The sequence below is a fragment of the Emydura macquarii genome, unplaced genomic scaffold (assembly GCF_026122565.2).
Source record: "Emydura macquarii macquarii isolate MOO-44397 ecotype Brisbane River unplaced genomic scaffold, CSIRO-AGI_Emac_v2 contig_1043, whole genome shotgun sequence".
Lineage (NCBI taxonomy): Eukaryota > Metazoa > Chordata > Testudines > Chelidae > Emydura > Emydura macquarii.
The window spans coordinates 13,822,263-13,848,134 of record NW_027131180.1 but is presented as its reverse complement, the minus strand read 5'-3'; the positions used below and the strand labels follow the sequence as shown (position 1 = coordinate 13,848,134).

The window sequence follows — 25,872 nt, the reverse complement described above, 5'->3', positions numbered from 1 at the left end:
AGTTTAGCACTGCCACTGCGTATATTGAAAATCGAACATTTCCACATTGCTGAAATTATTGTCTTTTCCCAAAAACTAAATTCGAGAGTGTGTGCGTGCGCCAGATGGATAGAGAAGCTGTAGATGAAAACTCAAGCTCATCTTACAAATAACTTACTGACTTCGGAGAAACTGGGGTAGCCTGGATGATTCTCATGCAATGGCTTTGAGCAAAAAGATGTCAGTAGTGTTGGGCTCTCTACTGGAGCGAGTACCTTTCTCACGGTGGTAGTTGTGATCATCTGAAGTGCTGGCACTAGCAGTGCCCAGTTTCTATTGGAAGTGGACTGGTGGCAAGTTGTTTCCATGAAAAGTCCTTCCCTTTGGAAATAGTTTCCTACCTTGGTTCACTGGAGTCTACACTGAGTTTACTCCAGTCTGAACTACATTCATGTCTTCTCTAAGGCACAGAGAGTGAGAGTGGAGGGAGGACACATGGGCTGAGAAGACTTATCTTTCTGTGTCCAGTGATTAAGATCAATTGGATGTGTTTTGGTTTTATTGTATGTGATGCACTTAGAGCTTTAATGTAGGTGCAGATGGCAAAGCCTAAAATAAGTAGGATGCTGTTGGCAAGCTCACAAAATGATGCAAGTGAAAGTCTGAAGAAAGCTTTACAAAATGGATTCTTTTATCAAGATTTGAGGACTATTTTTAAAGGCACATTTCACTAATGTTGAATTACAATGGAACTCCTGGACATACATACAATATCCACATTCTTAAAAGCAATTAACAACCATGGCATATTTTGAAATGTATATATTCCATTTCAGTGAACAGTAATTATTTGGTTAATACTTCTGGAGAACACACCACACCAACTATAGCCCAGCTCCTGCAGAAAACAAGTTGTAAACACCTAATTAATTTAATCAGTGGACACACTCTGGCTTCTCTAAGCTCATCACTTAGCATGAGAGAATTGCAGAAAGCAGCTGAGTAGTTTTAGGTCTCCCAGGACAGTAGAAGACAACCTTGATTCTGTTTTGCCAAGAGGTGCAGATTAATGTTCATTCAGGGCCTGCATCTGCTCCCACTGATGTTCATGGCAAAAATCTTCTTGGCGTCAGTGATGTCAGGATCAGGCCTTTAAATCATTCTGTTTTTACTCTAAATTAACACACTGAAAAATGTTTATTTGGAAAACAAACAGTTCCAAGTGCAAGAAGCATTCTTGGAATGTAGCAATCAATGCCTCATGTATAACAGTGGGATAGGCAGAAGCATCCAATTAATGTAATTTACAAGGCAGTAAGTCAAGTCCCACCTTTCCCCTTAAAGTAAGGGGGCAGTACAGATTATACATCAAGTGAAACAGCAAATTAATAGGGAGCCAGGAAACTGCTGACATTCTGAAAATAATGTCTTTAGTATCATAGGTCAGTTGGTCTATAACTTCGCTAATTCACTTCTGTCAATTTTAATAACAGGCAAGGCAGCATCATGTGCTTATGGGACAGAAGGTGACAGATCCATAATGTGGGAGTATCCCACAGAAAAGGAACAACTGAGATACAGATCTTCCATGTTAATCAAGTGCAGCCATTTGTTCAACAACATACAATCAAAAAGTTCATCTGCACTTCTTTTTCTTGCTGTATTGAGCTTCGGGGAGGGGGAAGGGAGGTTCTGGATGCTAATTATCTGTATTTATTCAGCTCATTGCTAAGTTCTGTATTTCTGTCTAATAATTAATCAAATATGTTTTTAATTTATTTTTGCAATTCTAAATCAGGTTGGTTTGTCAGTCTTTTATGTGTAACAGGTATTTTACAGACAAGCCCTCTAACCTACTGAGCCTCTACACAGAGATGGATTTAAAACAAAGATATTTATTAATTGCACGTTTTCAAAAATAAAACAGCAAATTGAAGAAAATGTATTATACAAAGGCATCTTGCACTTTGCAAAGTTTTTGCTCTGGATTTTCCCCTTCAGATATTAGGAAATATATGCAATTGATTTTATGCTGTCAATCAAGACAAATTAATGCAGAAGGAAAATAGAAATGCCACTTCTTTCACCACAATTGATCTTTTCTGTTGTTTAACTGACACTGATTTAAATGGTTTTGGTGTGTTAAATGCAGGTGTTCAAAAGAAAATCTAAAGAAGGTCTCTTGCCCTTTCCGGCTTTCTGGGTGACTCCTCTCCAAAGACAACCCTGGGATTGGGAAGGGGAAAATAGCAAGTGTGCAACTTCCCATGGACACATTCTTTAGTTTTGAGCTAGCAGCCCCTTTTTGTAGGTCAACAGCCCAATGGCAGCCACTGAAGTGAAGAAAGTGGAAAATCCAACAAGCTTCAGCAGTCCTTGTACAGACGGCAAGTTTCTCTCCCAAAAAGTTGTAATGATTGGCTGGGCTGGGACATCCTGGAAGAAGGAACATTCAGGATTAGTGCAGGGTCACCTCTGCTATAAGAGAGAGAGTATAGAGCTCACTAAAGTATTATATAAATCAAGTGTTTTTCTTTCTTTCTAGCTAAATGGGGGTCCCAAAATTTCATCTGTTATAACTTGGTCACAGTATGGAAAAGGCTGAGAACCACTGATGTAAATCAGACAACAGGTTTGGGAAGAAGGGTGATCTTGCAGTTAAGGAACTGGACTGGGATTCAGCAGAATTAGGTTCATTTGCTAGCTATTCCAAGAATCCCAGTAGTACCCTGGGCAATTAAGTCATTTTCTCTGGGCCTTAGTTCCCCATCTGCAAAACAGAGAACAATATTTCCCTTCCTCACAGGGGTGTTGGGAAGATGAATTCATTCATAACATTAGGTGATCAGAAGCTCTAATATGGCCCCATTCCTATAAGAACTTAGCTAGGGCTAGCAACCTGAATACTGTGTTTAGCTATTGCTCTACAAATAAATACACGGGAGATAAAGCTTGCCTCTGACTCTGGTTCAGGTATCCAGATTTCACCCTTTGAGATCTTTCCCATATCGTGCAGTATCTGGAGGAAAAATAATGACACCATATGAACATTCATGTTTTATTTAATAAGCAAGGTAACATTGCTGGTTACATAGACTGGTAGCATTAAATAATAAGAAGAAAATGAAAAAAACTTATTTTTTTCATGAGCTAAAAGTCAGAGAACTTGAAATCTGAAAGAAGCACTGACATTACTAGCAGTGCATGCCTTGAGCCAGAAAGCGACTAGCAATTTGTCAGATGATATCAGTAAGCTAAGAAAAAGGGGACAGAGTTGGTGGTATCTGTGAAAATATAATGGCTATTAATCAGACTAACGTGCAGCTGTACAATGATCTAAGTAAAAGGGAACATTTTAATGGCTCCTCTATTATGTAAGATGTGGAACTTCGTATAGTAATTCACACACACTGCAGTTTTCCCCACTGCAGTTTTCCCCACTCAAGACAGTTATGATAGGTTTCACCCACCAGGCAAAAACTGAAGTAAGTTTAATCTTGTGTTACATATGAGATCGAAAATCTTTTGGCAGTGACCCTGGTTGGATTGCAGATCACGGGGACAGGGATGTAAATTTTTGCCTCTGAAGGTTCTTGATTGTGGAGTTAATGCTATACAGAACATAGTTAAACTTTGGCTCGTGGTGTTTTGGAATCTTGCTGCTGTTAACTGTAGGAGCCCTCTTTCATTAGTACTACTATAGTAGCTAATGCACCAACGGCATGTCTACATTTTGAGCAGGGCATGATTCCCAACTCAAGGAGACGCACTTGCACTAGCTCTCAGTGAGGAGTACACTAAAAGTAGAATGTAGCCAGAGTGGCCTGACTGGTGGGCGGGGCTAACAGCCCCGAATCTGTGCCTGTGGTCTCAGACAGGCACATACTTAGGGTGGCCTGCCACTCACGCCATGACAACTAAACTCTATTTTTAGTGCATTAGCTCCATGACCACTAGCATAGATGTGTCTCCTCGAGCTGTGGAATCACATCCTCAGCTTGAAGTGCAGACATACTCCGAGTCAGATACTAAGTTTGAAACCTCCATGGAATATCTGGCCTCTTTTGGTCTTCAATAGCTATGATCAAGGAAAAATGGCTAATCGTACCTCTCTTGCTGCTCTCTCTCCTGCTTGCACAGCCCCCTCCATGTACCCGCTCCATTGGGTAGCGGTCTCCGTGCCAGCAAAATAGATCCTGCCGAGTGGTTGGCGAATGGTCCTTTCAAAAAAGTGTAAAATGTCAGAGGACATTAACAGAAGGTTGATGGATCATTCAAAAAGCAATTATTGCCCTTCACACCAGAGCTTGTTAAATTTCTCAATAATTCCCAAAGGGCTGGTATGGAGAGGGAAAGAAATGCATTAGGGTGTTCCCTTAGGTTTGCATCTTACCTGCCGCTATAACATTATTCAAGACCCGAGTCAGAGAAAATCCAAGACAAACTGATATCTCAAAAGAGGTCTCCTTTTAGTGCTTGAATAGGGAACAATCCTAAGAGGCTCCAGAAATGCACTGTGGTTAAATGGATTTGTTTCCCCTCTATGGCTGCTTTGCTTTTATTCTTTCATTACAAATGGATATGAATGATGCCTTTGCAGTGATGGGTTGGTCTTATATTTTGAGATTCAGCAGAACTTTCCCATTTGTATGGCTGCAGCAAAAGGGGAAGAGAGACAGATATCTCTGTATGCAGAAGGGAAAGCTGCATCTTTCCCTTTAGGGCCCTGGGCTGCTGTAGTTCAGTTGCACAAACTCTGTAAGCTTCTTGGGCAACACAGCCACAGGAACTGCACGCCCTTTTCATAGAGAGGGAGTCTCTAGTGGTTACGGAGGAAACATGGGGTTAGACTTTAAACAGCTGCCAGAGACTAGCTCTGCCCAAGGACAAAGCAGTAACTTCACCCATCACTCCATGGCACTCAGGATAACAAAATATAGCACCCACATGCTCAGGGGATCCCCAGCATCCTGAAACATGGGCAGGATATTCCCCAGATGACTGACAGTCAGCTTGAGACAAATGTTAAAGGGCCACAGTGTGCCCTTGCCAAGGATGTATGGTTTGCTGGGTTGTTCCCATCATGTGCAGGAAGGAGTATCATATTTGCCACAAGTACTTAAATATAACTGGACATTTAATCACTAGTATCTGAAGTGGGCCATATGGAACAAAGCAATTTGCCTACTCCTAATTATGTGCAAGAATTGTATGTAGTTTTTTTGGTGGGGTTATCTATACAAAAAATGTATGTATATCCCTATTTGTTCCTTCCCAATGACTGTAACTGAATCAGCTCTGCCTGAGTCTGACCTTGCATGTATTGAGTTATTGGCAAGGGTCCTGTTGACTTCAATGGGTAAAGCATCACTCCTTTAGAAAGCCCTAAAGCAACATATTAAACATTTTAAGCAGCAAAAATGGTCAGTGACCTAAAGAGAAGAGGTCTTGTATTGCTCACATATGTCCATTAGGCAGTGTGTTCTGTTTCACTGAAGATTGTGGGTGAAATCCTGGTTCTATCGTAGTCAATAGCAAAACTCCCCTTGACTTCAGTGGGGCCAGGATTTCACCCATATGCTGTATGTTCATTATGTTTTGTATGGAAAGAATATTATAACAATTACAGAGAAATTACAACAAAAAGAAAAATGTTCTCTAGTTTACCTTCCATATTGAGACATGATGCCTGGTGGGAAGTAGGCTGTATAACAGCCTGCTGAATACTGTTCTGCGCTCCAGTTCTTTTCTTCGTAATGCACTGGCTGTAAAAGTTAACAAAACAAGATAGACCAAATAGATAGACCTAGCCCTTGGCTAGGATATTGGAAACAAAATAAGTAAATGTTTGGCTTTTAGGAAACAAAAAAACTAGAATGTTGTTTTTTTTACAATTCTGATACAGGACTGACACTGCACTCTGTTAATACTACCCAACAGCACAAAATGAGCAGGTCTGAACTTCTACAGAGCCTTGATCTCCCATATAACAGAGACAACGTTGACAATTCTTATCCTCTTTTGTGGTATAGAGATAGAGTTCTTGTCTCCCTGTAGTGTTTGGGGCTCACCAGCCTCAGGGAAAGCAAGTATCAAATGGCATAACCTGCATTGCTTTTGAGAATTAAAACTTGAATGTTTTTGTCTTTGCTTCACCATTCAGAAGAAACAAACAGCACTAGCAAAAATGGAGATGAAAAAACAGACAGTGGTTTCTTACATATAAAGCCTCTTCTGAGCCCAGCACTTTGGCATACAGCTCACAGATTTTTCTCTTCCTAAACACAAATACAAACAGTGATCAGAAAACAAGTGAGAAAAAACCTCATTCTTTGCTGTTGTTCTTCACATTAAAATTTGTTCCCATACGTTAAAAGTTATTTTTGTATGTACAACTGATTCCAAGTTCATACTCTTAAGCCAAATTTTCAAACATGGATGCCTAAGTGTTAAATCCAGATATCACATTTGGGAGGCTCATGTTGGACTGAGAGCCAATAAATTAACTTTTGTAGAGTTATTTGAGGATTATAGGGTCAAATTATACTCAGGTTCACAGGTATAAGTCTGGAATAGCTCCAATGAGATCACTCCAGATTTACAACAGGGTAGCTGAGAGTAGATTTTGACTTGTAACATGCTAAATGGTATTTTATTTATTATGAACAACAAAATAGGCTTCACCTGGCCTCTTCTTTCATATATGGCTGTGGAAATAGTACTGTTGTAGACATGGATGTTTATACATGTATGTAAATAACAATAAAATGTTAGAAGGTTTTTGTTTGGCTTGTATGGGAAGGACAAAAGTTATGTACTTCAGCACTCCCATCATTTCACTAATGGACCAGCTATGTGAAAACGGTCAGGAAGAAAGCATTTTGGAGTCTTTGCAGCAGCCAGCAGTTGTCACAGACAAAAACAGTGCCCCAAGAGTATCTATGAAAGACAATGTGCTAGTGATAACACGGAAAAGCAAATAGCATATAGACACTTTAAAATACCCTTAAACTGGATTCACTGGGGGCTGTGCCTGCTTACACAGGCTGAGTTTGGCTCCCGGAGTCTGGGGAATACTATTATCTGTAGTTGCTCTATGTGTATATAAAATTATTTGATGAAGCAACTTAAAGAACAGACTCTTTTATAGAACCAGTCTTTAAAATGTGTAGGTTCTTACCTCTCTTCTTTGCTGACATGTGCCAATCTAAAGGCCTTTCTTGTAAGGATAAAACTAAAGAGAAAAGAGGACATAAGTACTGCGCAGTGTCAGTACACAAACTGATTTACAAAGGAAAGGCATAAAGTCAAGCAAAGACTTTACAATGAGTGAAGCAAGCACACCACTGGTAAGCCTCATTCTTTCACCATCTAAAAAGCTTAATTAACACTCGAGTCAATGAAGGATTGTCCAGCTCCTGAACTGAACATTTATCTATATTCAATAGCTTGTTGCATTATGTCTGGAAATGATCGATTTGTAAGGAGATCACAAACGCAGGAGTAAAGTGCTCTATGCAGGAAGCTAACAAAACTGATTCCCACGTGCTATGCTAGCTGAAGTTTCCTAATGGGTTGTAGGTGTAGCCCCAGCTACAGTATAGTACAGCAATTCAATTTTAAGGTGACAGAGACATAGACTATTGACAAGCAGTTGTCCAATATTGAATTCTGGCAGAGATCTCAGAGTGGTGCAGAGCCCTTTGAAAGCAACTCCATCTACACATTAGGATCGGCACAGGGGGTCAATAGTACCCCATGGTTATTGGTATCAAAGAGAGCTCACAATTTTAGAAGCATCAATAGACACCCCTGGAGTGGAATTTTCAAATTTGTTCAGCATTGGCCTAATTCTCCTCCCACTTAAATGAGTGGTAAAATGCCTACTGACTTCACTGGGAACAGAATTAGGCTAGAATTAGGCAACACCTTGCTCTTCATCTAGCGGGAAGACAGAGATAATCAACCAACACAACACGTGCAGCCTTTCTTTCCATATTGAAACCTAAATCCAAATTGGTGGAGATTGAGACCTCAGTTTCCTTGAACTGGACTTTCCTTTTCTTGTCCTTCTAAATTTCCAGGTAGCTGCCCCTACCACAAAGCCAATACAATTTATTTTAATAAAAGATCCATGACAAGGTCAGCTACAGGGCAATTGCCGGGGAGTGAGGCTACAGTACACACACAAAATATATTTTATGACAAGCAGTGTAGAAGGCTACAGTCACATTCCTGTCCGTAATTGCTCTAAGATGTTTCAGCTAGAGTCAAATTGATCCTGGAATAAATCCACTGACTTCCATGGAGATTATAACTCAGGTGAATTTGGCTCTTGGAGTCCTTTATAAAGTTGTGCATATTAGCAAAGAGATCATTCCAACATTGATTTTAGTAGCAAGAAAAAATATTTACATTCCTGTTGTTGACAATAATTTGAAAGGAACGTTAGGGGTTTCATGGAGCTCAGAACATGGACATTCTAACACTTTGTGCCCATAATGTTACACAATTCAATAGGAATGTTAGGTTCTCTCTGTATGGTACTATACATGCAATTATTTTGTATATATACATACAAGTGTTTTTTCAGCTTGTTTGGAAGGTTCGCCTTGGGTTTAAAATAGAAACATTTTGTAAAAGTTTTTTTAAAATGTATATTCACTTAATTCACTCTTTTCAAAAGCCACTAAATGCTGTTACACTTTTTCCAGCTTTCCTTCCAAAATGAAATGCTAAATACTTGTCAGTTTCTCCAGAATTTCAAATCCGTCACTTAACAGCTGTTCTTTGACCTAATTACAAGATGCTGTGAGGAAAAGTCTTTCCTCTCTCTTTAATGCATTGCAGATTAAAGGCAAACAATGGCTTCTGTCAGATGCATTTTCAGGGATTCAGCATGGCCAGAAGAGAAGGTGCAGTGTGGCCAAAGCAAGGTGCGTGCTAAATTTGAGTAAGAGAGGTTTAACTGTTTGGGCCTAATTCAGCAAAACACTTAAATGTGTTCTTAGCTTCAACCAAGGGAATAGGCACATTGGATGATGTACCTCCCTTCCCACCAGCCTCCTCGGCACTGGTCTACTTAGAGTGGGTGCAACGCCTCACTGCAAGGAGTTCAGAGACTTGAAGGGGCTGTATAGCTACTTTATCCCCACATAACAGGATGCCCAAGGGCTGTTGATGGCCTAGGGTGCCTTGCATGCATCCTCACAATGAGGAATGAGGATGAATATCACTATAGTGATTTGCATGCTTTCCATCCCTCCAGTTCTTTAAAAAGCATCTATAAATCTAGGAATACAGACTATAGGCACCTTACCCTATAATGGCAGGCACAGATTCATCAGGTTTGGTATCATCTAAGGTTATTGAAATTGGAGCTTCTTCGTCCTCAATAAGCATGCAACCACAGTAATCTGACAGGAGAAAGAAAACAAGATGGCAGTCAGATATAACAACTGCTGAGTGTTATTCACTGGTAGAAATGAAAAACTTCAGTAAAAAGTAAACGCACAGATGTTCTTCATTCACTGGTAATATCTAGAAATCTGGAACCTTCTTCTAGCATTCTCTCTCTCCCTGTCAGTACAGTTTCCCAAACTGCTTGTATACACGCATCCTAATTTGTTTTTAAATGTGGATTTTGTTGCTTTGCATGAATTATTTGTGACTCACAGAAAGTTATGGGACTTACAATTATAAGATAACAGAAACTGCAAAAAAATTCAGATCCAGTAGAAATATATTGTATTCGTTCATCAAGTAGCTTCCCCAAAACAACAACAGAACCCTATTCTTGGCAGGTCTACGCAGCGGAGACTCAATCCCATACTCTTTGTGGAATTCTGAATGGGGATTACATAGAAATAGAGCAGGAACAGCAGGGGTAGGACATAACACAGGAATTGCCAAAGTGGATCAGACCCCTGATCCATCCTGTCCAGTATCCTGGCTCTGACAGGGATCAGCACCAGATACTACAGAAGCAGGTTCAAACAACCCTGTAGTGAACAACAGTGAAATGATCTGGTCCTAGGGGAAACTTCTTCCTAATCCCAGTCAATTAATGGCTGGTTGAAGAGAGATAAATCCTCATAATATAAAAAATTTTTTTATCAGTTTAATGCAATGGTGGATGTTCTAATGTTGGAAATGAAGCATCCTTACACACCGTCCTGGGAAAAATTGTGCCCATTCTCCAAGACTTAAAGATAATACACTAACTTTAACGCCATGGGTTTAACACTAAACCCCCATGTTCTTCATTTTTCCCCTAGTTGATACCCACGTACCCATCTTCTTCCAGAAGGCTTCCTTATAGTACACCATGCATTTAATGACAGAACCCATAGGAAGACGGTGAATTAACTGGTTTCTCTCTGGTGGTAGTTCTGGGTTGAAATGGATCTTTGTAGTAAGGCCTGGGGGGATGGCACTAATCACATACCTGCCCTGAAACATAAGACATTGATATGTAATACACACACACCTGCAAACTTAGACATAAACAGAAACATTATTTTCCTTTATTTAAGATGACCTTGTGAGCACTAAAATATAAAATGACAATAAAATAAAGCAGAGAAAAGGTCGATTAACGTCAAGAACAAATTAACAATACACTAATATGACTCCCCGTCATAAATAAACGAGTAAAGCAGATTTCAAAGACTTTCAGGGAGTTTGAGAAGCAGACACACACAAATGTGTGGTGCTGATTACATTTGGCTAAGAGCTGCAGCAGACATTCTCCCCACCCATCCAAAATACAAACAACTATTATTTTTATTGAATTACCTCATATATCTCATGGTTTAGAGTCTCCACGATAACATTATCGCCCGACTGATCAATGCGGACTACGGGCCTCTCCAGTTTAACTCTGCCTTTGAGGAGATCCCTTATCTTTTCCGTAATCTGACCAGAACCCCCAACAAACTTCCTCTCCTGGAAACAAAAAAAGAAATCAGAGTAGAGTCAATAATAAATTCTGTTAACACATAAGAACAGGGCCAGATTTTCAGGTGCACAGAGCCCACAAACAAGGCCAGATTTTCAAGAGTTGTTTTAAAAATCTGAGTCCCAGTGACTATTCCCATAATTTTTGCATTAGCTTCTGTAGTTATTAATCAGTTGATTGAATGACTCATCAATTAGATTAGAAAGGATTCTTAAAGTGGTACTTCAGCTTCACAAGCATGCTACTTAATCAATAATGAATGGCCTTTTATTTTACATATTAACATTCTGTCAACACACTCATATGCAACATAGCAGGATCTGATCTAATCTGGCCCCAAGAATGTCAAGCATGGACCTTCTGCTTTCCCTGAGAGAGCACAAGGATTCTGTTGCCTTGAATGAAGAGAAAATCCCCACAAACATTTCTCTGTGCTTGCAGTGCAGAGACCTGGTGGAAGCTCTAATCCCCTTCTGTTTTTCCTATCAGCTGTAACAAGTACCTCACTTCCATATACAATATAATTGGGATCAGCTGTGAGGAAATGATCTCAGAGGAGCTGGGCAGAAAGACTGCAGTTGAAGCTAAAAGTAGTTTAAAAATATTTTTCTTAGCTTTTGGCATTAGAAGGATTTATCATTTTTCCCCGTTTTGTTTTTTTAAATTTACTTTATATTTATTTTAGGGGCAGAAGCCAGAAAATTGTACAAGTTCTGGGCACAACAAAAATGAACCATCCCTCTTATTGCCATCACATTTTTCCAAGGGCTCTCTCTTTAATCTTTCCTATTTTACCTACAACCTTCGGAAGACAGTTGTAATATTATGATGATTTTCCATTTCACCACACTATACTGACAGGCCTAGCAGCCACTGATGTCACTTACTGCCTGAGATTAGGATGGCCAGAGCAGAAGACTGATGAGAGGGTGGAGAGGTGTCAAGTCCAAAATATTCAAACATCTTTGCTTGGGTGAAATTTATTTCTTTATTTTTTTCAAGTGTGTGCTCCCTTCCAAAACCTCACCCAAAGGAGTCAAATGAAACACGTGAGTTGTGCACATGTCTGGATTCCTGCCACACTACATAACCCAGGAAGTAAATATTCTAATGTGGGTGACAAAAGGCAGCTCACATGGGAACAAGTCTTTCAAGAGGGTGGAACCTTTCAGTACCCATTTCTACTTCTTGCCACCAGAGGTTACAACAAAGAGAGGGAAATCCTAGTGATATACATATTTTAAGATTTTAACTGTTAACATTCCTTGCTGCATTAGCCAATGCAGGGAGCTTCCCCCCCAAAAAAAAATCAGTCCCAAAGCTAAGACCTTACCCAATGTTTTATGATCATCAAGGCCTCCGTGCTACTCTGACTAAAGAACATTTAAAAATCTCAATCAAGTTATCCAAGTAACTTTTTACTACACTTATATTTAGTTTCAACTCCACTTGCTTTGTATGCTTGAAGGACATCAAACATTCAATAATAAGTGGCCATGGAAACCGAAATGGCAGATATAACAGCAGCAAAAAAAGAAGTGTATGGAAGAGAATGTGTGGAGGGAAGTTAAATAAATTGTCCCGATTTAACCTGAAGCCTAGATTGATTAGATGCCACATTGTACAGATTTCCCATAGGTGATAATTTGACACCTTCAAACACATATTGAACTCTTGCATCGTGTAAACTGATTATTCATCTTTTCATTAACTGCAGAGAATGTGTTAAATTTATGCTATGAAAAAGGAACACCACACTTGTTCATTATGGTCTCAAGAAAGGAAATATGGATGACATTCTGTACCTGCCCCCCATTGGTTACGGAAAATATCCTGGTTGTCCCCCCACACAGCTTCACGTACCACAGGAACCAGAGAGCAGAGACCTCATGAGGCTCAGAGGTGACATTGATGTTCACAAAGAGAGTAGCAAACTCTCTGGCAGTTCTGCATGCAAACAAAAGCAAAGACAACAGGGTTAGGATTTAGATATTAGAGCTGGGTGAACTGTTTTGGGTAATTAGTAAATTCACCAAAAATGCATTTTTCATGACACCCAGCATGCAGACCTTTTCATCAAAGGCAACAACAGTTCCATACATGGAACACTTGCAGCATTGTGTTCCGAGGGCTCAATCCTGAGATATGTTGAGCCCAGTAAAAATAGCCCCTTGAGCAGTGAATATTGATTGACACATGGCAAGAATAGGAGCTTTTGTAACTGACCCATGTCATCTGCCAGGAAATAACAGCCAACCTCTGACCAGCACCCTGGGTGTCACATCTTTATTACAAGCACTTTCAAATGCAGCGAATGTCAGTGGGAGTTGAATGCTACTCGCAAGATCAGTTTCTTTTTTATACTACCACCATTCTGAATAGTGGCTAGGAAACTTTGATTGGTTTGAAGGGAGTGAATTGTTCCTTGAGAGTTTCTGAACACATCTCAGTTCAATATCCCTATTAAAATTAGATTATCACAAGAATCAGCATTAGAATCAGTTTTGTTCACACTGAACAGAAGAATAGTGGCATACTGATTATTATAAATCTATTACTGCTTATACATCTATGACTTATTGACTTAGAAGAAAGTCCATTTGGTGTAGAAAGCACTGCTCAGAATTAATTGCACAGAGTACATGCATGGGCAGACAACTGGCTTATAAAATTAACTGTAAGGAAAATATCATGCAACAATGATCAGGACAGAAACCAAGTGGCCATATCTTGTCAGATGCAGAACAGGAAAAGGATTCGGAGAGGTACAATACTTTGAGGGAGAAACCGGACTGAAATCTTTGGTACAGTGCTACAAAGCAGTAAGAAAGATAAGGCTGAGCTTCATAAATAAAATGTACTAAATATAGAGAAAGAAGCTATTCTAGTACATTGTAAAGGAATGACACAGCAAGGTACATTTAATACAATGTACCTGGTTTTGTTTGCCTTATTATAGTGAGGATGTTATGAAATGGGGAAGGAAGAGCAGACCACAGCTGGAGCTGTTGACTCCACATCCATGCAGCAGTGTTGTTTTTATTCATATAGCACTCTGAATGTGCATGGCACTTCATAGACAAAGAAAAGACAATGCACATTCCCACAAAAGCTTACAATCTAAGGTTCTGATGTTGCCAGATGTCGAACACCCTCAACTCCCATTCAGACAGTGGGAGTTGAGGCGCTCAGCTCCTTGCACGTTCAACTTTCTTAACCAACCCTCAGAGATCATCTTCTATAAAACCCAGACAATTTTTATTTACGAAGTTTGGGCTTGCTCTAATTTGTCAATTTTTTTTTAATATACCACATTGCCAAAATCTACCCTGTTGTGACCTCACTAGTGCTGAATTTAAAAGAAACCAACAATCATTTAACTTGTTTTACATGGGATATTTTTGTTGAGACAATCCAGTATCACTTTTGCTGCCTTTGTGATAGAACAGCACAGTTAATGCATTCATTTTATTATCCACTATGCCATTACAACCTCTTCTCTTACTACTGTCTATCCAATTATCCTCCATTCTTTGCTGGAGCATTCAATTATTTCTTCATACATTAGCCACCGTGCCTTTGTCCTTATCGAATCTCATTTTATTGATTTCAGAAACTTCTAATTTGTCAAGCTCATTCTGTATTTTTAAACTCTGTCCTCGTAAGTGATGGCAATCCATTTCTGCTTTGTATCATGGGTAAATTTGAGGTCTGACCTGACCCACTTGAAGTCAACGGGAGCACGATCAGGACGTCAGTATGTGTACTTTATACCGCATCATCTAATGTGCCAAGAAAGCTAGAGATATTAAAGTGAATAAAACATTTATCTACTTGGTCCAGCAAATTTTGTCAGTGAGCTCCTTCATTGTCATTTTGTCCCATTCTGCAGCATGTGGGGCCGCCCAGGGTGCATCAGCAGGGATCTACAAATGAAGGCGAAACAGTAAACTTAGTGCATAGTGTATTACTACCTACTCACATTTAATTTGCAGCCTCAGGCCAGCTAATATAGTGGCCCAAATTTGCTCTCACCAACTCGTACACTGGTGTAAAGCTGGACTATTTTTATTCAATCAATAGATATACTGGTGCAAATCCAGAGTATAACTGAGGGCAGAATCTGGCCTTTTATGTGCACTGTAAAATTGAACTATACATTTAATGCCTACAAGTCTCAACACATGAATACACTATTGTTTATCTGAATCTTGTCAAAAAAAAAAAAAGATATTATCTGAGAGATTTCTGAGGGAAAGCATGCAGCATAAGTACATCATTATGCAGATACCTGATCCTGCAAAACCTTACAAATGTGAGTAACTTGTCCTTGTGTGCGTAAACTTATTTGTGTGTGTGTAAGTCTTTGTCAGATTGGCCCCCACTTTAGTAGTAAGATTATGGGACAGCTGACAGATATTTGAAAGTTTGGAGGCCTCTGCAGGGTTTTTTTTTTTCCCCATAGCAGATGGTCAAGAATTTTAAAAGTTCAGTTTCTGAAGCATTTAAAAATTGTGATTTTAAAAATAACGTCACCCCGAGCTAGCCTGTAGTCCTACTAACGCAGTTGCACATGAGCATCAATATCATCATAGGAGGTAGTTCTAGTGGGAGACAGTGAGACACCCCCACTCCCTCCCCCCATCCTCCCACACATTCCTGGCATGGCCTTTCTGGACCTTCAATGGGGTAAGCACATCTACTGCTTTACCCCATCCTTGAATGAGTGGTCTGTTTTGAATTTGCCTCTTTGACAATACACTGGACAGCACAGATGCACCACCACAGGAGGTAGTACTCCCCTACTGGCATGGATTAGTAACATATTACTATTCTCCCCAAGCAAGGCAGGAATCTTACCCCTGTGATGCACTGTGCTTTGTCTGGGTCTGTGCAGCTATACTCTTTATAAAGGGTGAACGATCTAAACACAGTCTAGTCCTCTATGTTCCACGGTTTGACATTTTTAAAAGTCCTTTTGTAAAACAGCACATTTCAGCCTCCAATCTTTAGATATAAAATCACTTCTTTCAGTGTAGGTGCTCTGATATCTTTCAGTGTTTGTGGTTGATGTCTGACACTCCATATGGGGACTCTGAAAGGGTTTTTCTGAACCTTCATATAAAAAAAAAAAAAAAGCCCATTCCCTATGGCACCAAGACCCATAGTGTAATCTCATGGTAGATTTATATGCCGTCCACATTTACATCATACCTCTTTCCCCATTTCATTCAGTGTCCTCCACAGGTTGTTATAATCCAAGTAAACTATGGGATTCCATACTGGAGGGAAGGCACCCTGGAATGGGTAAGACTTCCCCTGAAATACACAAATGAAGATAACCAACTGAGATGCAACACAGAAAATGGACCAAGAGAACATGGCAGCACAAATTAAACAAAAGCTGCAATTACCAAAACAATATTATAATTAACTTTCAATCCAAAAAGTCTTTGTAAAATGAATTCTGGGCAAGTTTCTGCTGTGAGAAATGCTGATCAATAAGTGGGCCAAGTGACAAACAAGAAAATCAAGTTGTCTTAATAGGATGACAAAATTCAGTTTTTGTGGCATCTGTTTTCAGATACTCTGAATAGAGCAAATTTCAGCCATGCCTGAGGGCTTGTCTACACATACAAATAATGCAGAATAAGGTAGGGTGTGAATATAAAATAGGTTAGTGATTCGTGATTAATTCCATGTGTGGATGCTATTATTCCAGAATAAGAATGTCTTGTTCTGGTTTCACTTTATATCCTGATTAACTCCGAAGTGTGAAAATAGCTGTTCTGGAATAACTCCTCAGGAAGACTAAATGTTAAGTATTTCTTGCTGCTAAGCCTGTTAGTGACGGATGAAACTGAGATGATTTGGTGGTTCACACTGAGCAAGCAACCAAAAGTATGGATAAATCCTAAATAAGCTTCAGAACTATCGGAATATCTTTAATTGCAGTCACTGACCATCAGTCACTAGGCATATTCCTATATGATGCATCCTGAGACAACACTAGCATCAAAAAAATTCCATACCTAAAACAAACAAATACAAAAAACCTCCAGATGTTTTTGGCTTCAGAAAATAATTCTTGATACTTCTGAAAATGTTATGAATATATACAAAAATAGATATGCCACAAAACTGCTGCAGCTAATAATTAAAAACAAAGCAATTCAATGACATACATTTGAACAGCTGGTTCTCTTGACAGCTCGTATCTGAACAAGGAGCTGGATCAACAGCCAACATTTTTTCCTCACCAAATCATTTTGAACCTGCTCCTATTGAAATCAATGGCAAAACTCCAATTGTCTGTGTATTGTGTTTGTGTGCCCTATTGATATTCTTCTAAATGGCTTTCTGCAAAGTTCCAAACACCAAAAACCTACAAGAGGACATTTCACCATCAGAGTTGGTGAGACCAGTAAAGAAACCAAACCTTAAAATGTAGGGTCAAATTATGGCTGTCCAAGTGCAGATATGCTGAGATGACAGGGGACAGGAGGCAGCTACAGTACTGCACAGGGATGGTGCAGGTGTGGGTCTCCTGGCATGACCAGTATCATTTGATCCCTCAGTAAGGTGTAGCCATAGTCTCTCTCCATCTCCTCACAATGACTTGAGGCCACAGGGCTGCTCTGGGATGGGATGGAAAAGCTGGGCTGTACCTTTGTCCCAGTTGTAGCAAGAGCTGGTAGTGAATGTGCTCTCACAGCTAATCTAGGAGGTCTAGTGCCAGCTCCTGGCCCAGCTAGGCATAATGCCTTGAGTCACTGCCACCTCCTCCCACTCAGTGCTGTTCAGGCTTCAAAAATCCTTAAGGTTTTCATTCAAATGATGTTGAGCACATGAAGCAGGGCTTAATCCCTCTGGGTACTGATATGAAGCTTGTTTACCTCTGAGTTCTTTTATACACATTCTCAGCCATTTGGGCCACAATTTCTCTCCCCACTTCCCTTTTTCTTCCTTTTTTAGCGGATGGGGGGTCGGGGTGTGAGGGGGATTGCTATCCCTAATTTCTTCTCCCCAACCCTCCAATCTGGCTGCAGTACGTACACTTGCTGCTACTAGAATGGAAGGAATGCTTCCATGAACCAGCCCCAAGGTAGCTCTTTGGATCAAGACAAACTGCTTCCTCCTTCTCTTTAGGCAGCAGCTCTAAAGTGAAATTTGGAAGAAAACAAGCTGTGCTGTGGGGTAGAGCACATACAAATGGATGAAAGCTGAATCATGATGTAGTGGCTAGTACAACAAAGGTCCTAGCTTGATAAACCAATACTATTCCTAATGGGCAAATGCTATAGGAAGTAGCAAATTATTATTTTTTAAAAATATTAGTGCTTTGTTTAAAAAGAGCGATCATATTCTGTATTTGTGGAGTTTAACTATTATTAATCTGTCCATTTAATCAGGACTCTAGATGCCTCTAAAATATCAGCACCCATTCTCTCACCATAGATAAACCAAAGTGAATGCAACTGAAAGGCAAAGGGCAAGGTCTAAGTTCACCATCTCACTGCCCTTAAAAGATTAATTATTATTAAGGCGACAAAGCCAGGCATTGCACTGCAAAGGCGACAACAAGGAATGGGCAGAAATAAACTCTCCCTTTAGAATGACTGGCAACATAAAAACTTCCCATGGCTCTATTCACTACACGAATAGGAGGTGAAACAAAACCTACCCAACTCTTAGCTAAAGAAAGCCAAGATAGATACAAGAAGGAGGTACTTTTCCTTTACTGTGTAATAAGACCCTTCTACACACAACCTGGCAATACGGTTACTGACCTCACACTGGAAACAGACTCACACACAACGAAGTGTTAACATACAACACCTCACATTTTAAACCTATTTTACTCAACCCCAGAAAATGTTTATTTTTTTAAAAATTGGCAGTCACTTTTGTGAAAGTAGTTTCAAAATAAATTTCTCTCATCTCTCCCCTCTCTTATTGAACCCAAGACACTCCTTTATCAGTGCCCACAGCAGACAGACAGATAAATAAGAGCTGACAGTAACTCTACTATAGGGCTTTATCCAAAGCAGCTCTGCCAACGTTAGCTATTGATTGAATTGAATTAGGCAGCAAAATGCTCAGATACTCCAAAAACTCTGCTCTGATTTATTGCAATTAGAACTCCTAATGTGACAGACAGAATCTGCACGCCGTCTAGCCATACTGGCAGCGTCTTCATGAGTGTTCTCCTGCACATTTCCCACTGCTGCAGCAGCCCTGGTTCAGCTCCATGGGTGGGAACAGTGATGGTAGAGCTAACGCACACCGGCCGCCAGCATTTTAACCACCACGTAATCTAATCCTGCTCAGAGCAAGTCTAGAAATGTTAAGTTACTTCTGACACTCATTTCTTCTTTTACTATTTACTATTACTGGTACTGTAGTATAGTGTCTAATCTCGGACCAGGACCCCATTGTTCTAGGTACTATATAAATACAGCACACAAGGATAGTTCCTGCCCCAAAGAGTTTATAATCCAAATACTTAAATTATCGTGCTTTCATTTCTTTTCTGTTGCTGAATTGAGGCAAAAGCATTGGCTCGGTATTTAACAGCTTTCAGTAACTGACTGGAATTTAATGGTATTTTGGAAGCCAATCCTGGGCCCCCTAAAGTCAACGACAAAACTTCTATTGAGATTGGTGGGCCGAGGCTTAGGCCTTGGGTGACGTGTTAGATCAGCACCTCTGAAGACTAAATTCTTCTGCTGACCTACACAGCATGGAGAGCCTGAATTTGGAGGACAGGCTGCACCAGTACAGCTCACATGTAGGGTTCATTTGACTTGCTTTAGAATCCATGCAGAGCTCTGGCACAGAAGATCCCATAGCTTTCCACAGAAGGCATGCTTCCTCCCTTCCATGCCCCATCCCGGATGTGACTAATTGGCTCTCTAAAGGAAGCAGCAGAAAGGATTACTGAGTCCTTTATTTACCTTCTTTAACCTTGTCAGGATCTAGAGATTCTAATGACAGGGGCTGGATCTCTCCCTCAGAATTAATCCCTTATCCCGCACAAAGAGGTAGAGGTGTGGCAGGCTTTGTGTGGTTCTGGTCAATTCTACAGAACTAACCCTCCCAGCCTGGATCCTGCGGTGAGACCTCAGTGAAGTCTGGGATCTGTAGATTGGCAAAATGAGGAGCAGGGGAAGTCAAGAGGGATGCACATTTCATTCCCCTCAAACCAATGAATTAGAACAGTAGACAATTAATACAGCTTGAGGCTGCATTAACTTCCGTGTGTCCTTCTGTGCCGGGGAAAGTAACTTCAGGAGGAGTGGGATCCTGGGGGAAGCAGCAGCTGGGGAAGTCCTTGACTACATGGCTCCAGTGGAGCCACACTGCCAGGGAGATGGTGGGGCTGGAATTAGAGGTCCCTAAATCTGCCATATGGACAGAGGACCTCCATACAGATGGCTGGATTCTCCTGAAGATCTCAGGAGATCTGTGGAGCATGGGGGAGAGTGGGGAGGAAAGCTGCTACCTCAATCTAAAGGATTGATCCTAGGAAAGCTCCAAGAAGGAAATCATCTATCTATCTATGCAGATTCTTATCCTGGTGCTCATTACCATAGTTTCTGAAAACCTTCCATCCATGCCACCTTCTTGCATGGGTGTTTCAGGGGAGAGGGGAATCCAGGCCAAATGTTTACTGGCCCACGAGTTTATGTAATTGCTTTTAAAATTTGCCACATCCCAAGGAAGGCACCAGTAGAAACTGTTCTTTACAGAGGAGTTCACTACGCTGAGCAAGGGTTGAAATTCTCTCCTTTTTATGCTAGCTATTATGTTCCGGGTGGATTTATCTTGAACTACTGTTTCCTTAACGGAAAAGCAAATAACCTACTGGCTTGGTTCCCATGCTAACAGCAAGGCTGCTTGACTAGCCCATAGAGTTTATTTAATTTTTCTTTTCCTAGGGTGATGAATACTTTCCTACTTTCAGACTGTTTTTGTTTGTTTGTTTGTAAGTCAGGCAGGCAGCACAATTAAAATCTGAAGCTCCATAGCTCACTGTTTAGCAAAAGCAATTTGGAGAGAAGTTCTGTTAGAGCGGCACTGTGCACATACAGGGCTAAACTGTGCATTTAGTCCTGGGTAGGATGCACTTTGGAGCCATCACACCCCAGGCAAAGTTCAGGGAGATGCAATCCCATCCTGAGCTTCAAGGTTTGCAAGGGACGTGCATAGCTGCACCAACCTTGAGGATGACACGGCCTACTCCTGTCTGCTGACTCAGCAGGCAGAGGTGTGTGCGTGTGTGTGTGTGTGTGTGTGTGTGCGTGCGTGCGTGCGTGCGCGCTGAAACCTGTCTCCTCCCCCATGCCTCCTCTGATACCTGGAAGGAGCGGTCCCTGTGCTCCCCTGAATGCAGCGACTGAGATTATGCTTGGGCCTTGCACAATGCACACTGGTTGGGCTGGAGGAGTGACTCCTTATGCCATCACACCCCTCCCCCTAAGGGTTCGTGAAGAAGGAACAAGGACATTCCCATTTAGAATGTCTTATTTCCCCTTATTTGATCTGATTCTGCAGTTCACAAATCGCTATGTAGACTTGCTCACACCCTCACCTGCTCACACCCTCACCTCTTTTAGTCTTATGGGACATCTACATTGCAGCTGGCAGCGTGCTTCCCAGTGCGTGTAGACAGGTATGCTAGTTCTGCTCGAGCTACTATCCTAAAAAGTAGCCAGGGGTAGTTTGGGCGGCGGTTTGGGCTAGCCACTCAAGTCTGTACCTGAAAGGTCCAGCTGGGTTTGTATTCAGGCAGCGAACCTGAGCTGCCACCTGTGCTACTCCCAGCTACATGGCTATTTTTAACGTGCTAGGGTGTGTCTGTGTACCCAAGTTGGGAAGCATGCTCCCAGCTGCTGTGTAGATGTACCCTTAGTGTGGAAGAAGCAGCTCTATGTAAGATACCAAGCTATACAGACAAATGATCGTCAGGTGCCTTGAAAATGCTGAGCTAGTGCAGCACAACCAAAATTAAAAAAAAGAAAAGAAAAAAAAATCACTGATCTACCTACTGACTTTTTATATCAGTGTGAATGCTGCAATCAAACACAAGTATGCTGCATATTTTGTAAGAGGCGCTTCATTTAACACCACAGCGAGGCACCAACAGCGATGATTTCTAGAGGCTCCTGTTCAACTGATGTGAAAGTGAAAATGGAGGATAATGGGACTTTCAAGGAAAGTAACAGATATCAGATAAAAAAAGAATGCGGTCAATCAAATCTGTGAAAGAAGAAGTCCCTCTTTTTCCCCTCATCCCTAAAACACTCTCAATGGCCATGGGGACAATACATAAAGAACAGTCTTGCTGGAAAGATAGTCTACTCTAGTAGCTAAACAAAATCTACATGCCAAAAATAAAAAATATATTTAGTGGTCCAGGATACAAACTAGCTTTTGATTCACATTGGTTGACATGGTAACAAGTGGAGTTGTTTCTATAGAAAAAGCCAGACAGCAAGTTTGGATTTTCCAAGTAAACAGAGGCTGCAAAGGAAACCCATCTCCCAGTAAAAGCTCATGGTTTCTTAAAGTGCAATCAGTATAATATACTTTAAAAATTCCTCCCCCACAAGAAAGTTTATGGAATGTCTTAGAGTGCTCTAAATCTCTTTGGTTGCTTCCTAAACCAGCAAAGCCACTTATTCCCTTGCTTCTAACCTAAATGATTCCTAGCAGTATCCTGGAAGCATATGGCTAGAGCAAAACCATCCTGTCTCATGGGAGATTGCTGAACAAAAAATCTGAATCCGTGGTAGGCATGATGAATGGTTGAAACTGTCACAGTAAAGTCCAAAGCTGGTTTGGGCTTCCTGCAAAATCTACCCATTCTTCTCTCTGATCTCAGCACAGTTGGAATGTGAACTTCAGAGACATGCACTTGGGAATGGAGCTCCCTGCTTAACCACAGCTAAACAAACAGTGTGATGACCTTTAGTTGAGAGAGATACTATATTATAGTTAAAGAGAAATGTTTTAAATCTTGCCTCTGAAAGTTTTCTGTTCAAATGTGGAACTTGGTAGCAAATCCACAACTGACAATTAATTAACCTGGCAATTTATTCATCTGGAAAATATTTGCGACGTTAAAGGAATTTCAGGGCCATCATTCTATGTATCAAATAGTTTGTTAACTAACTCTACATTTTTGGGAAGTTCTGTTGTTGTTATTTAGATTCCAGTAGCACTTATAATGTGCTAAGCTCTGTCTGCACCCATAAAGACATAGTCCCTACCCTGAAGAGCTCATAATTTAAGAAGCCAAGAAACATACGAATGGGAGGGAGAGGGATAAAACATACAAGCAATATATACATTACCTTGAATGCCCCACACCTAGTTGAGGTAGCTAACTTCTTGTATGCATCACAGTAGAAGTGGATCTTGAGAATGGATTCAAAGGGAGAGAGAGTAGTTGCCTTCTGAGAATGGGATATAACACAAAATCCCAATGGAAAGAAGAAAGAGTAATGGAGACCCCAGGAGAAGAAAGCAAGAGGTTGAGGGCTTGAATTGTGTGGGAGAGAGAAATGGATCATGCTGTCAGGTTCTGTCCTAGTGTTTATGGGCCTCCCACATAGATAAGGGAGAAGGAGGAAAACTGAGATTGATTTGTCTACACTTAGAGCTGGGGGTACGATTCCCAGCTCGAAAAGACACACTTGCACTAGCAGTCATTGAGCTAGTGCACTAAAATAGAATGTAACCACAGCACTGCAAGTGGCAGGAGGGGCTAGCTACCCCCAATGACGTGCCTGTCAGAGACCCATGGTATGCACTCGGGGTGACTAGCCCATCTTGCCGCTCTCACAGCCATGGCTACATTCTATTTTTAGCACACTAGCTCAATCAGAGCTAACACAAGTATGTCTCCTTGAGCTGGGATTCACACTCCCAGCTCCAGGTATAGATGAACTCACTGTTACATGAGACAGCCAGTGATGAGTGGGCAGACTGTCTGCTGAGCTGTTTGTGCTACAGAGCAATACCGAATGATGATACACCGAAGGAGAATGAGGAGGAAGGGGAAGAGCTGGCAAACAGAGAAAGGAGGCAGCTTCGGATTGTTCTGCCTTCCAGTTGGCATGTTAACAGCTTAATCTGCTTTCTGTTACTCTGAGATTTCAAGGGCCTCACAGGCAGAAGAAAGGTAGCTTAGCAGGCTTGCAAGGCCAAATCCAGGACTAGCCATGAAATGTAGGATAGTTGATAAGCTTGTAATTCTGCTTTGTATACAAGAAGACACTTCCACACCAAAGATAGATTATGGGAGAAGCATGGTCATTAGTTAAAGCATGTATAATGAAATATGGGACAAAGAAATCTGGATCTGCAGTGTCAAAATGGATTAAAGGTATGAATACGTGTCCCATTAGAGGCTCTTACTTAGAACACAGAGGACATGCAGAGCCATTTAAGCAGCAAAGGGGCCCATATATGCGTTTAAATTAAATACACTAGGCCAGATGCTCAAACAATGTAAATCAGCATAGCTTCATGGAAGTCAATGGAGCTACACCAATTTACGCAAGCTGAAAATCTGGTCCAATTGATTTTGTAAGCATCGTAACAGAAGTGGAGCTGCTATGTAATAAGCTAAGAATATTGAGATGTAATAACGCTACGAATACTGTAGGAGCTGATATGTGATAATCTAAGAATGCTGAGATGACAATTTTAGGAACACTGTATGTGACCTGCTCAGTGAGAGGAAGTTATTGTGTATAGGGTTAACACTTTCCTATATGAATGTACTGATCTAGCTTAAATCGGGGGAAAACAAATAGGAAAAAGACAATGGCCCAGATACAGACACCACAGCACATACTTGCAAGGAAATGGGCAAAGCTATTCACTTTGAGGACTTCAAATCCTGTCTTCAACAAAGTTGCAAGCCTTTTTCTGACAGGACTGGGAACTAACAGACCAAAGGGCTACAAACAGTTAAAAGATTACTTGGATGCAGGATGATGACAACAACTAAGCAGCTTTCAAAGGAGACTCTCCATGAAGCAGGGGGAAAGAAATGGTTTGTGAGTTAAGAGAACACATTATGCCAGCAAGACCTGAGAGATCTCAGGGGGGCCTATAGGAAACTTAGAACTACCAGCATCCCTGTGTAGAAGATGGTTAATGCCTGGTTAGGCGAATTATTTACATGTAAGTATTTTCATAAATGGCATACTTTGAAGTGTGGTTAGAAAAATAAATGTGTTTTAAAAAACAGTAATTTAAAATGCTAAACTGTTTGTGCTTCCAGGAGTGGGACCTCTCAGAATTTCATATCAGAAACTCTGTTTCTAAAAGCCCACTTCTCAACTGTTCTGTGTTTTTCTTCAGCGAGGAAGAAACAACATTCCATAAAGCTGCTGTTAGTTCAAGAAGCAGATCAGTTGCTAGAATGAAAATGGCCACTTGCTCAAGCAGCAGGCAATTTGCAGAACTGATCAGCCATTATCTTGGTGTCACTGCATTTAAAGGGAAGAATTGATGGAGACTTTCAAGAAAAAAAGCAGGTAGTGTGGCCAAGCAGTACTGGGAACTGTCATTTTGTTTAGATGTGGACCTGGCTAAAATGTAAATTGTTGCCAGAAAAGTAGCTCTTTGTTTGGCATTTAGTCTTTGTAGGGGTCATAGAGTCTCAAAAGCTATATGAGTGGCTTTTCCCCTCACTTCATGAAGAAGAAAAAAAAAAAAAGAGCAAAGAACTTTCACATAGAACTATGTAGAGCTGCTATAAATACTTCTGATTAGATTCTTAAGAGTTTATGAAAGCAGGATGCAAAAGATTGGACAACCTTCCAGAAATCTTGATGTTCTACAAAGCATATTTTAAAATATAATTAGGTGCCAAATTTGTCCTGTCTTCAGTTGTTAGAGTCTGACTGAATCAA

General features: G+C 40.7%; 1 protein-coding gene across 1 annotated transcript in view; it reads right to left on the bottom strand.

Moving 5' to 3' along the window:
- Nucleotides 1–647: 647 nt before the first annotated feature.
- Nucleotides 648–25,872, bottom strand: part of LOC137150996 (amine oxidase [flavin-containing] A-like) — a 45,566-nt gene continuing 20,341 nt past the window's right edge. The window contains exons 4-15 of the mRNA XM_067545151.1: nt 16,154–16,258; nt 14,774–14,865; nt 12,745–12,886; nt 10,777–10,926; nt 10,272–10,431; nt 9,299–9,395; nt 7,160–7,213; nt 6,200–6,257; nt 5,647–5,744; nt 4,088–4,199; nt 2,936–2,998; nt 648–2,415 (exon numbers count right to left, since the gene is read on the bottom strand). Coding sequence (XP_067401252.1) covers nt 2,260–2,415; nt 2,936–2,998; nt 4,088–4,199; nt 5,647–5,744; nt 6,200–6,257; nt 7,160–7,213; nt 9,299–9,395; nt 10,272–10,431; nt 10,777–10,926; nt 12,745–12,886; nt 14,774–14,865; nt 16,154–16,258 — 1,287 coding nt within the window. The 3' untranslated portion in view covers nt 648–2,259. The remainder of the gene's footprint in view (nt 2,416–2,935; nt 2,999–4,087; nt 4,200–5,646; nt 5,745–6,199; nt 6,258–7,159; nt 7,214–9,298; nt 9,396–10,271; nt 10,432–10,776; nt 10,927–12,744; nt 12,887–14,773; nt 14,866–16,153; nt 16,259–25,872) is intronic.